General features: G+C 41.8%; 1 protein-coding gene across 2 annotated transcripts in view; it reads right to left on the bottom strand.

The window, feature by feature from the left end:
* The window catches only part of OLFM3 (olfactomedin 3), a 410,172-nt gene that overhangs the window by 74,861 nt on the left and 317,535 nt on the right, over positions 1 to 17,776 (bottom strand). For both annotated transcript variants that reach the window (XM_073642855.1, XM_073642854.1), the window contains exon 3: positions 7,617 to 7,772. In XM_073642855.1, coding sequence (XP_073498956.1) covers positions 7,617 to 7,772 — 156 coding nt within the window. The remainder of the gene's footprint in view (positions 1 to 7,616; positions 7,773 to 17,776) is intronic.

The following is a 17,776-nucleotide window of genomic DNA, read 5'->3' as shown; positions in this document are numbered from 1 at the left end:
TGCTCTTACAGTAAAGAATGTTTATTGATTCTTTACTGTACGTCGAGCAGCAAGATTATTGAATTCTTTGCCACGTGATGTTTTAATGGTTGATTTATTAAAAGAAAAAAGAAGGACCTGAATGCATTTTTTTAAAAGTATAACATTACAGGTTATGGGTACCAAATTCTGTGATGTTACATTGATCCAGGAAACTAGTCTAACTGCTGTAAGTGGAGTTGGGAAGGAATTTTTACCCTAACAGCTCATGCCTACAACCGTATTTTCGGTCCGAGTGCGATCTGACAAAACATTGGATTGCATTTGGACCAATGTTACGCTATGGGGCCAAGCACATATTTTCATGGACAGAACTGATCTGAGTAAAAAAATTGTAGAATGTCAGAGTAGGATCTGATTATTGGATCACACTCGGCTATGTAAGTCAATGAGTCTATGGAAAATATTGGACCGCATTCGGATAATATATGAATGCAGTTCGATTTTCATGGACTGACAGAATGGAGAAGATGGAGACTTTTTTCACAACTTCTCCTCATCCAAGAAATGCAGATCACACTATGCTTACATTCTAATCAGAGTTTGATCAAAGTGTGATTTGCATAATTGGCCTGATTCTCTGGGATGCGAGAAAATACTGTTGTGTGTCCCTAACCTAATATGGGCAATCAGCAGCTGCGTCATAGGTTTCTGCCTTCCTCTGGATCAACATCAATTGTTGCGATAGACTTCAACCCTAAAAACTATGAAATTATGAAACAAGCTGACTCTCTGCCGGTAACACATGAAAGTCTCTACAGCTTTCTCTCAAAAACTATTATAACTTCAATTTCAGTCATCACTCCAACGTGTTTCCCCACTTTTGCGTTTCATCATGGAGAATTTTTTTCTATAAAGGAAGCAGCAGCATGTTTCCCTACATCTCATGTGGGCAGTGGCCCTTGCAAGACATAGTGCTGGTTTCTTTTTTAAAAAAAATTCTCCTTGATGAACCGCAAAAGCAGGGAAACGCGTTGGTGTGATGAAAGACAGTTTAGGAACATTAGCTCTGCACTTTAGTTACAATCAATTCAGTTAAGACCAGATTTAGAATTAATTAGAGGAAATAAGATCAACTAAATACCCAAGCCATCACCATGGGATATTTGACGGTCTAATATAAAATTAGAATAGGAGTAGGATATATCAGACATATACATTAATTAATTTTCCTATTCTGGGATAGATCTATGGAACTTTGAACACTACATGTCAACATGTGAGAGATAGAATTAGATTAATTATTTACATACATTTGAGTAAGTAGTGAAATTATAATTATAATATTTCTTGAGACAGATCTTCAGAGACTTTCCTGTATTAAAGGCGGAGGGTGTATTAATACACTGCTCAAAAAAATAAAGGGAACACCCAAATAACACATCCTAGATCTGAATGAATGAAATATTCTCATTGAATACTTTGTTCTGTACAAAGTTGAATGTGCTGACAACAAAATCACACAAAAATCATCAATGGAAATAAAATTTATTAACCAATGGAGGCCTGGATTTGGAGTCACCCCAAAAATTAAAGTGGAAAAACACACTACAGGCTGATCCAACTTTGATGTAATGTCCTTAAAACAAGTCAAAGTGAGGCTCAGTATTGTGTGCGGCCTCCACGTGCCTGTATGACCTCCCTACAAAGCCTGTGTAAGCTCCTGATGAGGTTGCGGATGGTCTCCTGTGGGATCTCCTCCCAGACCTGGACTAAAGCATCCGCCAACTCCTGGACAGTCTGTGGTACAACGTGACATTGGTGGATGGAGCGAGACATGATGTCCCAGATGTGCTCAATTGGATTCAGGTCTGGGGAACGGGCGGGCCAGTCCATAGCTTCAATGCCTTCATCTTGCAGGAACTGCTGACACACTCCAGCCACATGAGGTCTGGCATTGTCCTGCATTAGAAGGAACCCAGGGCCAACTGCACCAGCATATGGTCTCACTAGGAGTCTGAGGATCTCATCTCGGTACTTAATGGCAGTCAGGCTACCTCTGGCGAGCACATGGAGAGCTGTGTGGCCCTCCGTTGAAATGCCACCCCACACCATTACTGACCCACTGCCAAACCAGTCATGCTGAAGGATGTTGCAGGCAGCAGATCACTCTCCACGACGTCTCCAGACTCTGTCACGTCTGTCAGATGAATTCAGTGTGAACCTGCTTTCATCAGTGAAGAGCACAGGGCGCCAGTGGCGACTTTGTCAATCCTGGTGTTCTGTGGCAAATGCAAAGTGTCCTGCACGGTGTTGAGCTGTGAGCACAACCCCCATCTGTGGACGTCAGTCCCTCATACCATCCTCATGGAGTCATTTCTAACCGTTTTTGCAGACACATGCACATTTGTGACCAGCTGGAGGTCATTTTGCAGGGCTCTGGCAATGCTCCTCCTGTTCCTCCTTGCACAAAGGCGGAGGTAGCGGTCCTGCTGCTGGGTTGCTGCCCTCCTACAGCCCCCTCCACGTCTCCTGGTGTACTGGCCTGTCTCCTGGTAGCGCCTGCAGCCTCTGGACACTATGCTGACAGACACAGCAAACCTTCTTGCCACAGCTCGCATTGATGTGCCATCCTGGATGAGCTGCACTATCTGAGCAACTTCTGTGGGTTGTAGAGTCTGTCTCATGCTACTACGAGTGTGAAAGCACAACCAACATTCAAAAGTGAACAAAACATCAGCCAGAAAGCATTGGTACTGAGATGTGGTCTGTGGTCCCCACCTGCAGAACCACTACTTTATTGAGGTTGTCTTGATAATTGCCAATAATTTCCATCTATTGTCTATTCCATTTGCACAACAGCATGTGAAATTGATTGTCAATCAGTGTTGCTTCCTAAGTGGACAGTTTGATTTCACAGAAGTTAGATCTACTTGGAGTTATATTCTGTTGTTTAAGTGTTCCCTTTATTTTTTTGAGCAGAGAGGAGACATTTCTGTTCCATGTAATGCAATTTGACTGCCTGCAACGAGTACACATGGCAAAGAGTAATAATTCCTCCTAATCTGGCCTAAATATTTCTTCTACATAACCTTATAGGAGACATGGGGGTTAATAGTAATAAAAGCAGTGCACTTCACGGGATAATGCAATAGTTATGCACTAGTTACATTTATCCTTTGTGAAATACTATTTTTAATGCAATTAATAATAACGTTTCAATTTTTAACTACTATCCCTCCAGAAATATAAAATTTTTTTCTCATATACATTTTTTTCTCTTTTAGGATAAACACACTAGGCAGTGTCAATTATGACGGAGTTGCCCCAAATGATTTCAGTCAGGGCTTGTGCACACAACTGATCTTCTCGGATAAATGCTATCCGTGGTTTGCCCTCTGTGAGACAGTGACCGGGATCGTATACGAGGGACGTTATATATCCCCCAGAATGCGTACAGAGACCTATTAAATCCATTGCAGTCACAAACTCACCTGCAGCTGCAATGCAGGAATTAAGGTGAGCATTGACCTGGTCAGGCTATCTGGCTAAGGCAGATTAGTAAAACCCGGCAGGGCCTTCATTTCTTGGCAGAGGCTACAGGAAGGCAGTGGGGCAGCCTCCTCCCTCCAACCCAGGTTTTCCAGTGGCTCTTGCCACAGGTCCTTTAAAAACCTTGCATTAAGGATTAGTGTTGTTCAGTGTTGGGGCCTGCTAGGAACATAGCAGGAAAGCTTGGCGGACCTGTGAGCAGCTGAGCCCACACCTGGGAAGGCTCTGCACCCGTCAGGCTCTTAGCGGCCCGGGACGGCCGTTGCCCAAGGCAACCGTTGTTTAAGGACTCATGTTAACCCAGCTGCGAACAGGAGGACTTTTCTGTTTACCCGTGAGTTGCTGAATAAAGCTGTTTATGTTGGACTTGCTTGGGTCACTGCCTCAGTTACTGCACGGTGTGAATACCGCTGCCTTACACCTCGTACCTATGATATTGTCATGGGTATGTCAGGTTTGACAGACAGTCATTCTGAATCTAGTTGTAGAAGGTCACTGCGCTTGGCCTTGCAGACACCTTCTTGAACCTTTCATCATCCCTCCCTCTCTAGGACCCAGCGGTGATCTCCACCTTCTGCTGCTAGTTAACACACCCTTGCTGGATCTTTAAAAACACTCAGTTTCTCCAGAGAGTTGCTGCTGATAGAGTTAATACCTCTGTTCAGGTCTGGAAGTCTAGCAGTCAGCTAGATTCTCCTTGGAGTTCCTTTGTGGATTGTAGTCGTGATCTCTCTGGTGTCTTCTCAAAGCTAAGTGTATCCCCTTGACTCTTTACCTGGTTTGTCTTTAGTTGCAGTGGGGCTGACTAGTGCTCACCCCTCCCCCTCGCTACCTAGGGCCTAGCTCTAGGGTCAGCCAGGGCTAAGGTATCCTGCTCGGCGATAGGTGCGGAACCTATTTAGGGATGATAGGGGAGTCAGGGTGTTGTTAGATCTGCTTATGGGTCTCCACTTCCCCTTACCCTAGTTTCTGGGTTTACCCCCTTTTCCCGTCACCGTACGCTGGGTTCTTCCCATACCCAGCATGAAATTATCACCAGACATTTAAAAAAGGGGGAAAAAAAGAAAAAAAAAACCTTACTTTTGTTTTTTTTGTGTGTGTTTTTTTTTCCGGGTTATTCTGGATCCTGTTTCAGTGCTGGCAGAGCAGCTTCCGAGTTTGTCACTGGAGGTTACTGACCTTCTATTAAAGGTTCAGCAGCAACTGCAGCGGCCACAGACTCTTAATGTTTGGGACTCTATGGGTAGGCCGGTCCAGCTTCAACCCAAAACTTTCCTCCCGGACAGGTTTTCAGGAGGTTGAGACAAGTTTTTTGCATTTAAAGAAGCTTGTAAGTTGTATTTTAAGCTTCGACCTTACTCCTCTGGAGATGAGGAGCAGCGAGTGGGGATTGTGATCTCACTGTTGCAAGGAGATCCTCAATCCTGGGCTTTCTCTTTGCCACAGGGCTCTGCTTGCCTCCGATTGGTTGAAGGATTTTTCGGGGCTCTGGCACTCATCTATGATGATCCTGACCGAATGTCCTTGGCTGAATCCAGGCTGAGTCGCCTTCAGCAGAGAAATCAGTCAGTGGAGACTTATAGTTCCAAATTCCGTAGATAGGAAACCAAATGGAATGACCCGGCTCTTAGAAGCCAATTTTGTCAGGGTCTTTCAGAAAGGTTAAAGTATGCCTTTGCCGTTTATGAAACTTGGAGGCTGCCATGTCTTTGGCTATACGCGTGGATAGACTTCTTCGGGATAGGTGGGTGAGACCACCTTCTCCTGTGCCCCCTTTTCGGGGCAACACCCCTTTACTGGGGGGGGGTGGCGGTCTGGGGGTGAATCTGTACTTATGGAGTTGGAGGAACCCATGCAATTAGGGGGACCTACTGAGTCGCATATTTCCCCTGAAATCCGCAAGAGAAAGGGGATGTGTTTTTTTGTGGTAAAAAGGGACATTTTATTGGGGTCTGTCCCTTGGTTCCTAAGCAAAAAGAAACTTGATTAACCCTTGGTAGTGTGGATTTGGATAATCAGTGGGAGTGTTTGTCTTCAACACGCAGTTCTTGGTTTGTCTTGACGGCAGAGGTGGTGCTAGAGAGCAGGACTGAGAAAATTTCGGTGTTTGTGGACAGTGGAGCTGGAGTCAACATGGTTGATGCTTGGTTTGTGAGAACTCATGGGCTTACTGTACATTAACTAAGCCAATCCCTATTTCTGCCATCGACTCAGTGCCACTTGCACAAAGATCTCTGTCTCAGATCGTACATAATATAAGACTGAGGGTGGGGCTCCTTCACTATGAAGTAATTCCTTGTTATGTCCTGGAGGGCCTTCCCACTCCTTTTGTACTGGATCTACCCTGGTTGATGAAACATAATCAAATAGTGGACTGGCAATCCAGAGAAATTGTGGAATGAGGAGATTACCGTCATGAAAACTGTTTAAACATTTTCCTTTCTGCAGTCTCTACGGAGACCTTACCTGCATTTTTGTGTGGTTTTGAGGATGTATTTTCTGAGAAGGGGTGTCAGGATTTGGCTCCTGATCGTGCATATGACTGTCCTATTAACCTGACTCCCAGAGCTAAACTACCCAAGTCCAGACTGTATAATCTTTCTGGCCCTGAGACACAAGCCATGAAGGATTTCATTGCTGAGAGTTTGGAGAAGGGACATATCAGAACCTCACCTTCGCCCGTGGCGGCAGGGTTCTTCTTCGTTAAGAAAGATGGGGGTCTCCGTCCCTGTTTATATTTCCGGGAATTGAATCAAATTACTGTCCGAGATCCTTATCATCTTCCTCTGATTCCAGATTTATTCAACCATGTTGTGGGAGCTAGGGTGTTCTCCAAGTTGAATTTAAGGGGAGTCTACGATCTGGTTAGAATCAAAGTGGGGGATAAATGGAAAACGGCATTCAATACCCCTGAGGTGCATTTTGAGAGTCTGGTTATGCCTTTTAGTCTGACCAATGCACCTGCGGTGTTCCAGCATTTCATACACAATATTTTCCATCATTTGGTGGGCAGGTTTGTGGTGGTCTATCTGGATGATATTTTGGTTTACTCACCTGATTTAGAGATGCATAAGGGTCATGGTAACAGGTACTACAGATATTAAGAGATAACCAACTATTTGCCAAACTAGAGAAATGTGTTTTTGCTGTCCAGGAGGTGCAATTTTTGGGGTACCTGTTGTCATCATAGGGTTTTCGGATGGATCCAGAGATTGCTGTACTGGATTGGGACCGTCCCGAGAACCTGAAGGCATTACAGCGCTTTCTGGACTTTACTAATTGTTGCCGGAAATTTATCCAAAATTATTCGGTAATTGTGAAACCCCTCACTGACATGACAAAAAAGGGATCAAATCTTTCTAAATGGTCGAATGCCGCCCAGCAGGCTTTTTCCTCCTTAAAGAGATGTTTAAAAAAAAAAGCAGTCAACCTGATGTTTCTCAATCTTACATTGTAGGAGCTGTGCACATATCTGTTTTTTTCCTCTGACCGAATGCTTCATAGAAAAAATTGGAGACATGTCTGATTTTGATCCGTGGGGTGGAGTAAAAATAGGTAATGCAAGTCTATGGGATGACATCCGAGTGTGGTCCGATTTTCCTGGACTGACATACAGGACAAGGTGGAGAATTTTTTTTTCTCCACGTCCGAGAAATACTAATGCCACTCTGATCAAAATATGATCATAATAATTGGTCCGTTTTTCATGTATGTGGAAACATCGGTCATATGAACCTACCCTTCAAGGAAGTATGTCAGCACAAAATGACTGTTCCAACTAAGAACAGATACTGGGTGCAAACTTGGCATGTCCAAACGATGTAGTGCACCTTGCCACCTATCTCCACGCTTCTCCTTGATTCACATCTCTGGCTTTGTAGGTGCCAGACAAGTGGCAGAAAAAGATGGAAAACATATAGGTGGGAATGTGAACTGTTCTCCACACTAATGGTGCACTGAGTACCTGTGCTTGGTTTGAGCTCTTATTTTGTGCATAGGTTTAAAATTATAGTTCCTTGTGAACTTAAAGAAGCTGTAATTCAAAGCTGACTGCAATAAAAGACTTACTATGTTAACCCTTTTACCTGAAAGTGACGTGTCAGAAGTGTTTTGCGATCCTCTTCAATCTGCCTGAATTTGGACCTTAGACCCTTCATCTGTGTCTCCATCTTCTGCACATACTGGAAATCTCTCTGTGTGCGCAAGTTTAACACTTCTATTGATTGTGACATGTTCTGCACCTGAAAATTTGGAAAATCATATCAAATAATGTTATATTGATGAAAAGTGACATTTGTAATTTCTAACAGACCAATTTATGCTAAGTAAGGCTGACAATACAGATTAACAAAATTTACAAGAAATACGTAACTAAATTTAATTAGCTTACATTTTAGAAAACTTGAATTTAATGTATTTATTGACAAAGGATGGTCCATGAATGCAAGGGAGCAGAGTTTGTTATTGGTAGCACATGGTGGTATCTTACCTTGAGAGCCAGATTCAGCTCTGAGACATGGTCATGAGCCACATTCTATGCAAAGAAACCCTAGAAGCTATATAACCAATATAAAGCAGGAAACAAGAGGTTATAGGGTTCCCTGACTGATTCTTCATCGCGTCAATGGCATTATGCTGCTGGTATCAGGGGTTAAGATGCCAGGATTAGAGTTACAGTTATATGAAAAAGTTTGGGCACCCCTATTAATCTTAAGCTTAATGTTTTATAAAAATTGGTGTTTTTGCAACAGCTATTTCAGTTTCATAAATGTAATAACTGTTGGACACAGTAATGTTTCTGCCTTGAAATGAGGTTTATTGTACTAACAGAAAATGTGCAATCTGCATTCAAACAAAATTTGACAGGTGCATAAGTATGGGCACCCTTAATATTTTCTTGTTTTAAATACTCCTACCTACTTTTTACTGACTTACTAAAGCACTTCTTTTTTTTTTGTAACCTCATTGAGCTTTGAACTTCATAGCCAGGTGTATGCAACCATGAGAAAAGCTACTTAAAGTGGCCACTTGCAAGTTGTTCTCCTGTTTGAATCTCCTCTGAAGAGTGGCATCATGGGCTCCTCAAAACAACTGTCAAATGATCTGAAAACAAAGATTATTCAACATAGTTGTTCAGGGGAAAGATACAAAAAGCTGTCTCAGAGATTTAACCTGTCAGTTTCCACTGTGAGGAACATAGTAAGGAAATGGAAGAACACAGGGACAGTTCTTGTTAAGGCCAGAAGTGGCAGGCCAAGAAAAACATCAGAAAGGCAGAGAAGAAGAATGGTGAGATCAGTCAAGGACAATCCTCAGACCACCTCCAGAGAGCTTCAGCATCAACTTGCTGCAGATGGTGTCACTGTGCATTGGTCAACTAAACAACGCACTTTGCACAAGGAGAAGCTGTATGGGAGAGTGATGCGAAAGAAGCCGTTTCTGCAAGCACGCCACAAACAGAGTCGGCTGAGGTATGTAAAAGCACATTTGGAGAAGCCAATTTCTTTTTGGAAGAAGGTTCTGTGGACTGATGAAACCAAGATTGAGTTGTTTGGTCATACAAAAAGATGTTATGCATGGCGGCAAAAAAACACAGCATTCCAAGAAAAACACTTGCTACCCACAGTAAAATTTTGTGGAGGTTCCATCATGCTTTGGGGCTGTGTGGCCAATGCCGGCACCGGGAATCTTGTTAAAGTTGAGGGACGCATGGATTCCACTCAGTATCAGCAGATTCTTGACAATAATGTTCTAGAATCAGTGATAAAGTTGAAGTTACGCAGGGGATGGATCTTTCAGAAAGACAATAATCCAAAACACCGCTCCAAATCTACTCAGGGATTCATGCAGAGGAACAATTACAATGTTCTGGAATAGCCATCCCAGTCCCCAGACCTGAATATCATTGAACATCTGTGGGATCATTTGAAGAGGGCTGTCCATGCTCGTCAACCATCAAACTTAACTGAACTGGAATTGTTTTGTAAAGAGGAATGGTCAAAAATACCTTCATCCAGGATCCAGGAACTCATTAAAAGCTACAGGAAGCGACTAGAGGCTGTTATTTTTGCAAAAGGAGGATCTACTAAATATTAATGTCACTTTTCTGGTGAGGTGCCCATACATATGCACCTGTCAAATTTTGTTTGAACGCAGATTGCACATTTTCTGTTAGTACAATAAACCTCATTTCAAGGCAGAAACATTACTGTGTCCAACAGTTATTACATATATCAAACTGAAATAGCTGTTGCAAAAACACCAATTTTTATAAAACATTAAGCTTAAGATTAATAGGGGTGCCCAAACTTTTTCATATAACTGTATCTGTGCTCCTGGAAGCTGCCTGCAAACTATGTAAAACAGCCAGCACCCACTGTGTATAGATAAAGCTCACCTTCTGCATGCTCTACACACATAGGGACACTATGAATCATGGAAACTGTGAATCATATCACTGGCCATCAAAGAGATATTCTAGTTAATTTCTGTTTCATGATGTCACATCACTTCCCCAGATTCCGGTCGTGGGGGTGATAAGCAGGTATCAATAGAATTGGGCAGGTGGATGTTCCAGCAGATGGCATAGGCGCTCCGACAGGCATTTGTAGCTGCGACGTCACCTATTCCACTAACCTCCACATACAGATGTGAGTGGAGACTGAATAATCTTTTAAGACTATCTAAATGATGAAAACCTTACAATTATCTCAAATTCATGGTTAAAGGGAGACTGTCATCTACAAAATGCTGTTTGCTTGCAGGCATAACAGTAATCTGCAGGTAAGCAGCATTTAAATTATCTTAGGCTGGTTTATCTGAAATGGGGCTACAGAGCAAAAATGAAGTTATATTCTCTCAGCAGCTGCTTGCTAATAATCATTGGGGTGATGCAGGGGTTTGTCACAGTCACCATCCACTACACAGTGAGCGCACTGTTATCACTCCCCTTCACATTGATTGGCAGCCAGTTCTGCACACATACGCTGCACGCATGCTGCAGATCAGGCTATAAGTCAAGGTGCAAAGTGGGGAGGGTGATATCAGCGCTCTCAATGTGTAGTGAGAGGTGACTGTAACAGCCTCCTGCACCGCCCTGCACAGCTACAGGGAGAATATACGTTCATTTTCTCCTTATATCCCTTATATCCATGCTTCCAGTAAACCAGCCTACTGGCGACAATGATGTCACACTTACAGATACCTGCAGGGATAAATGTGGCACTAAAAAGTGTTGTGTACTTATGATAAGTAGGATTGGTGGACCATACCTGCCAATCATGCATGCCATGCGATCCAGCATATATCTATAGAAGTTACGAATTAATCAACTCAAGATTTGAGATAATGAGTTTTCAGCTAACCATTAATATGTAAAATGGCCATTGTTATGACCTTACTTCATCTCACGGAGGAAAAATGTGGAGAAAAGCAGATATGGGAGAACAAGAGGGAGCCATGTGTGTGCATTTTGCCTATTCATAATGAGGAGAAGCCGAGCATGTGCAGTTGGAAGCGGGCAGCCAGTAAATGGCTATGCAGTGTTTTGAATAACAACATGGGAACAAACTCAAAGTTGGAGACAGCTGCACACTAAGGAATATAATGTCACCTGCAAGGAGGAAGTTGCAGCAGCCACAACACTACTAAACTATATAATTTTTGTTGCTTATCCTCCTCTACTTTTTACAACTCACAGTTGTCTTCTATACCTGCTGAGCTAGCAAACAGCTGCGAGCCACACAGCAAGGGCTCCTGAGCCATATATGGCTTGAGAGCTACAGGTTGAGGATCCCCGATGAAGAGCTTTTTTAGTCCCTGCTGGTCCACCTGCTGAACTTCAAGGCCCGCTGTGTGTTAGCATTGCCTCTGGTCTGTGCTGCTCATCCTGACTTATAGCTTAGAGAATCAACCTCACTAACTGAGTCCACAACACTTAGGTTGCATGAGACCATAATCTTGCCATGTGAATGAGCTCTAGGCTATAAAGCAATGGATGGAGTCTATTCCAACCAAGACTTATCCTTACAACTCTGCAGTTGTGGCCAACATTTTGAGGCTGACACAAATTTTGGTTTACTGCTTTGGTGTCATAAAGCAAAATTAATAACTAAGTGGTTCTGTGAACAAAACATTGACATATTAGGTCCATAGCTGGGAAACTCTCCAGATTTCAATCTCACTGAGAACCTGGTCAATGGTCAATCCTCAAAGTGGTGGACAAACAAAAACACGGAAATTGTGATAAATTCCAAGAACTGATTAGGCAAGAATAGGCGGCCATCAGTCAGGATTTTGCCCAGAATATGATATCCTGCTGCCAAGGAGAAGAGCATGAGTCATGAAAAATAAGGGTCAATATTGTAAATATTGACTTGATACATAGACTTGATGTATTTATCAATAAAAGTGTAAAATCTTATGAAATGCTTATACAGTGGGTACGGAAAGTATTCAGACCCCTTTAAATTTTTCACTCATTGTTTCATTGCAGCCATTTGGTAAATTCTAAAAAGTTCATTTTTTTTCTCATTAAAGTACACTCTGCACCCCATCTGAATGACTGAAAAAAAAACAGAAATGTAGAAATGTTTGCAAATTTATTAAAAAAAAACCCTGAAATATCATATGGTCATAAGTATTCAGACCCTTTGCTCAGTATTGAGTAGAAGCACCCTTTTGAGCTAGTACAGCCATGAGTCTTCTTGGGAATGATGCAACAAGTTTTTCACACCTGGATTTGGGGATCCTCTGCCATTTTTCCTTGCAGATCCTCTCCAGTTCAGTCAGGGTGGATGGTGAATGTTGGTGGACAGCCATTTTCAGGTCTCTCCAGAGATGCTCAATTGGGTTTAGGTCAGGGCTCTGGCTGGGTCAGTCAAGAATGGTCACAGATTTGTTCTGAAGCCACTCCTTTGTTATTTTAACTGTGTGCTTAGGATCATTGTCTTGTTGGAAGGTGAAGCTTCGGCCAAGTCTGAGGTCCAGAGCACTCTGGAAGAGGTTTTCATCCAGGATATCTCTGTACTAGGCAGCATTCATGTTTCCTTCAATTGCAAGCAGTCGTCCTGTCCCTGCAGCTGAAAAACACCCCCATAGCATGATGCTGCCACCACCATGTTTCACTGTTGGGATTGTATTGGTCAGGTGATAAGCAGTGCCTGGTTTTCTCCACACATACCGCTTAGAATTATCACCAAAAAGTTGTATCTTCATCTCATCAGACCAGAGAATCTTATTTCTCCTAGTCTGGGAGTCCTTCATGTGTTTTTGTGCAAACTCTATACGGGCTTTCATATGTCCCGCACTGAGGAGAGGCTTCCGTCTGGCCACTCTGACATAAAGGCCCGACTGGTGGAGGGCTGCAATGATAGTTGACTTTGTGGAACTTTCTCCCCTCTCCCTACTGCATCTCTGGAGCTCAGCCACAGTGATCTTGGGGTTCTTCTTTACCTCTCTCACTTAAGGCTCTTCTCCCAAGATTGCTCAGTTTGGCTGGACGGCCAGGTCTAGAAAGACTTCTGGTAGTCCCAAATGTCTTCTATGTAAGGATTATGGAGGCCACTGTGCTCTTAGGCACCTTGAGTACTGCAGAAATTCTTTAGTAACCTTGGCCAGATCTGTGCCTTGCCACAATTCTGTCTCTGAGCTCCTTGGGCAGTTCCTTTGAGCTCTTGATTCTTATTTGGTCTGACATGCGCTGTGAGCTGTGAGGTCTTCAATAGACAGGTGTGTGCCTCTCCAAATCAAGTCCTATCAATTTAATTAAACACAGCTGGTCTCCAATGAAGGAGTAGAACCATCTCAAGGAGGATCACAAGGAAATGGACAGTTTTTCTTTTTTAATAAATTTGCAAAAATTTCTACATTTCTGTTTTTTTCAGTCAAGATGGGGTGCAGAGTGTACATTAATTAGAAAAAAATGAGCGTTTTAGAATTTACCAAATGGCTGCAATGAAACAAAGAGTGAAAAATGTAAAGGGGTCTGAAAACTTCCGTACCCTGTGTAATTGTACTTCAGTACCCAGAGAAACATCTGACTAATATATCTAAAAACACTAAACCAGCAAACTGTGTGAAAAACAAAATTCGTGTCAGTCTCAAAACTTTTGGCCACGAATGTTTATTAATTGTCTCAGAACCCAACTCGCAGTTGCCAGTTTGCTTGAGCTCTCGCTGGGACTGTGTACCCCACATTGAAGTTTGAGCAAGGACTACATTTAATGTAAGGCCTCTTTAATTAAAAATGAAAATGTAGGACTTTTATTATAGAAACACTTAATTTTTAAATTTTTGAAATGTTCTCATAATCTGTAAATGTCCATAAACATCCATTTATATAAAACACCATACGGCGACTAATGATTGACATGATAAAAGGACCTTCGTTTGTATGCAATGAATGTTCCTTCTGCCTAATCCATGAATGACAGCCGGCAGAATTAGAGGTCATTCCCATATGTCCATACGGAGAGACTGATTTCTACAATGAGAATATTATTAGTGCTCGATATAATCAGCTCAGTTTAGTTTTTGTTCAACTGCTGTAAATAATGTAATGTATTCTCACCTGTTCCCTAATTTCTGAGGTCAGAGAAACTAGAATTACTGTCACCCAACTGTCTATCAAGCAGCTGCGCCAGAAAACAAACACCTGAGCTGCAAGAGCATTTTAACCATTTTACGGAAATTGTATATCCACATATTAAATTTTGTTAACACTTCAGGAAACTTTGTTTTTATGGACAGGTTGAGGACAACATGGCTACTTGAAATGTTTGGTAAAATCAACAATTCTCATTCTATTTTTTTTTTGCATATAGTTATATTACATTTTAATTCTGAATATAAAATTAAAAAATATAGAAACAGAAGGAAGAACTCATTATCCAAAAATAAAAGCTGACCAAGAGCAACTTGTGGGGTCAAGAATCAGTGGTGAAATTGAGAACTGCACAAAAATCTCTTGCTTGACAAACAGTTTTTGGAGGGTTCTAAAAGTCTTTCTTTTGGTAGCACATACTAAAATATGTGCTTTTTTTTTTTTGGTGCATGTGAATTGAGTTTTGTACTGCCATATTCACTTACATTGTACTGTACTCCATCGTGAAAATCTGTATTAAGTATGAAGCTACTGTAAATGACGTAGATGATTGGATAATTCCAAGTATTAGGATCCAAAATTCACATCAGGCATTTTAAAGAAATATTCTGAACTTATAAAGGGATACCATATCACTGGTAATATGCCTCATTAAAGGGATTGTTCACTAAGTTGGATGACCCCTTCTCAAAGGGTTTCTCCTAAAATGAGTTAAAATGGCATCCCTGATGTAATTCAAACTGCAGCTCGTCCTAGTTATGTGTCAGTACAGACTCAAGACGTACAGCAACCGAGACCTGCGCCTCAACTGACAAGAGCTCTATCACACATACATCAGTTGGCGGCCGGGAGCACAACTGTCATATGTGAAGAAATATATCTTCCTCAGTGAGCACAACAGGTTTATCTCCAGCTTCATCCTCCTCAATGTTTCTTTGTTTTCCGGTTGGATGCAGTCAGTCTCTGTGCACTGCTATATAGTTGTCAGACTGACAGAGGAGGAGGATGAAGCTGGAGATCTACTTGCTGAGCACAATGTGGGTTGAAACGTATTTCTTCATCTTCACATATGACAGTCGTGCTCCCAGCCGCCGATAGGGTATGTGTGATAAAGCTCTTGCCAGTTGACGCACAGGTCTCGGGATCTGTATGTCTTAAGTCTGCAGCCCATTACCGACATGTGACTAGGATGGGCTGCAATTTGAATTATATAAGGGACGCCATTTTATCAAATACTTATAGCGCCCCTTTAAATCCCAAAGTTCTACAAGTGCAATAAGAAAAGCTTATACTCACCTCCTGCACTCAGTCAGTTCCAGCTGTTGCCTTTTCTATAATTTTTGTTACTACGGAAATTCACTCTGATTGGGTATTGAAAATCAGCAGCTGATCGGTGACACTGATTGGCTGCAGCACTCATGTGACACAAAAGTGTCTGATGAACGCTGGAAAATCCAACACTGACATTGCTGGAGCAGCGCTAGTGCAGTAGATGAGTAAAGGCTTTTCTTATTTTTCTTGGGCGTCTGGGGCATTTAAAAGGAGGTTGTCTAATTAGTCGTCATCCGCTATAAATCTGAAAGAGTGATGCTAGGTTTATCTGATCTTTATTGAAACTGACAGCTACCATCAATCTGCATACGTTTCATGAGTTTTCTTCAATTGATCTACAACTACAACTGACCATAGTGAGAAAAAAAAGATCTATTCTTTACAGATGTGATGAAAACTAATGCAAACAAATTGCCTTACACGAGGAATAAGATCCATCAAAAACAGTATGGAAACACTCCTTTTGAGGGTAAGTCCATGCAGACTTCACTGTAGATGTTTCTGTGGAAGTGTTGCAGAGCTTCATCAGATTTTAAATTCTAGTATCCTTGTATTGCAAAGTCTGCTGTTTATATCAAATTGATGGGGACATACCCTACGTTAATTTTTTCTTTCTGTAATTTTTATGAAATTGTATTTTTTGTCAAAGAGGTCCCTGTGAAATAACTTGTCTGCAACCTGTCAATCATGAAAAAAAGTCACACAACAGCAGACTACAGACAAGTCTCATAAATGTTTTGGGTAATGTGACTTTTCTGAGACTTGCTGTCACACAACACATATTGCAGTGTGGTTGTAGCATAAGGGGAGAGTCACATGGCTGTACAACTCGGATGAGGATCATAACGCAATGCTTGGACTGCCCATCGGCTCTCCCGACAGGATCGTGACAGCTGCATAAAAATACATGCTGTCATGTTCCTGTCGGGAGAGCCGACAGCCAGTCCGAGCATAGCTTGCAATCCTTGTCCAAGTTGTACGGCCGTGTGACTCTTCCATAACAGTCAGAAAAATGTATTATGCTGTGCTATTCTATCAAGCCATAAAAAGATACCGAATGGAAAAAATTATTATAATGGACCTATCATCTCTATCTTCAAAAAAGGAGCCATGACACCAGTGTAATTCTATTGGCACATCAGCTATGTACACATCTACATTGGGAATCCTATTTTATTTTAGGAACAGAAAAATTAAATTCGGGCAGGAGAGTGGTTAATCAGATGCTGGACAGAACCATCACCCTACAAACTTCATTGACTATAATGGGATCTATTGGGTTTCTGTTATACTGTCAGTCATTTTATTGGAGTATGTAATACGGATCTAAAAACAGCCTTATTTATTCTTATCCTCTGTAATCATTTTTGCCAGGATCCAGCATTAGTGATGAGCACAAGTGCTCGTTACTTTAGTTTGCCTAGGGAGCTCGGGTAGGCACCGAGTATCACGGGTGCTTGAGTGACATGTGACAAACACAGACAATCCCCGCATGTTTTGTGGCTAACAGGCCGCGGGGATTCTAATATGTAACTTGAACACCCGTGATACTTAGTGTACACCCGAGCATACTAGGCAAACTCAAGTAACGAGCATTTGCACTCATCACTATCCAGCATGTTTAGTGTCTCATTAGCTTTTCTATCTGTTTGGAGTAGCTGCAAAGCAAAAAAAAAGTGTATACTAAATAGTATACCAAACCTGTGTAGAGAATGCTGGGGGGAGTTCTGCATGTTATTCTTCTTCTTCTTATTATTATTATTAGTATTACTTTGTTTCACAAACTGTTGTAAAGGATCTTGTGGACTATTCTTATAGTGCAGTCTCTAACATTGTAAAGGTCTCCTCATAAATGCCTTCGGATTGCCCTCTGGTGGAAAAAGTCTGTGAGACATCACTGAAGTAAATGATTACAGTCGGGCTACATTTTTACACCACTGTAGCCTTAGATAAAAAACTGGGGTAGGGTTTAGAGAGAGACAATAGATGAGAGTAATAGTATTTTGTGGCATAATATAGCTGGTGCATCTCTCTGGACATGTACATGCTAGATACACTTCCTTACACCATCTTGTGGTTGCGGGTTTACATTTACAATTTGGTATCAAAAAGAGAGCAAACTTTTAGTATTTTTTTTTGCTTCATCTAAATACTTATTTTTTAATTTGTCTGGTAGAGTTGAGTAAAAAGATTCAGAAGACCCTGGTGTGGTGTACACATCACTATTCTGTGGCAGCAGGACCATGGCATTGAGAACTTCCTGGGTGACTCTTATGATTACTTGGCTCCTTAGATGTCATGACGTGGTGT

The sequence above is a fragment of the Phyllobates terribilis genome, unplaced genomic scaffold (genome assembly GCF_046119375.1).
Source record: "Phyllobates terribilis strain yellow unplaced genomic scaffold, ASM4611937v1 Scaffold_8__6_contigs__length_399053987, whole genome shotgun sequence".
Classification (NCBI taxonomy): domain Eukaryota; kingdom Metazoa; phylum Chordata; class Amphibia; order Anura; family Dendrobatidae; genus Phyllobates; species Phyllobates terribilis.
The sequence above is the reverse complement of the archived record's forward strand: the minus strand, read 5'-3'. Positions and strand labels throughout refer to the sequence as shown.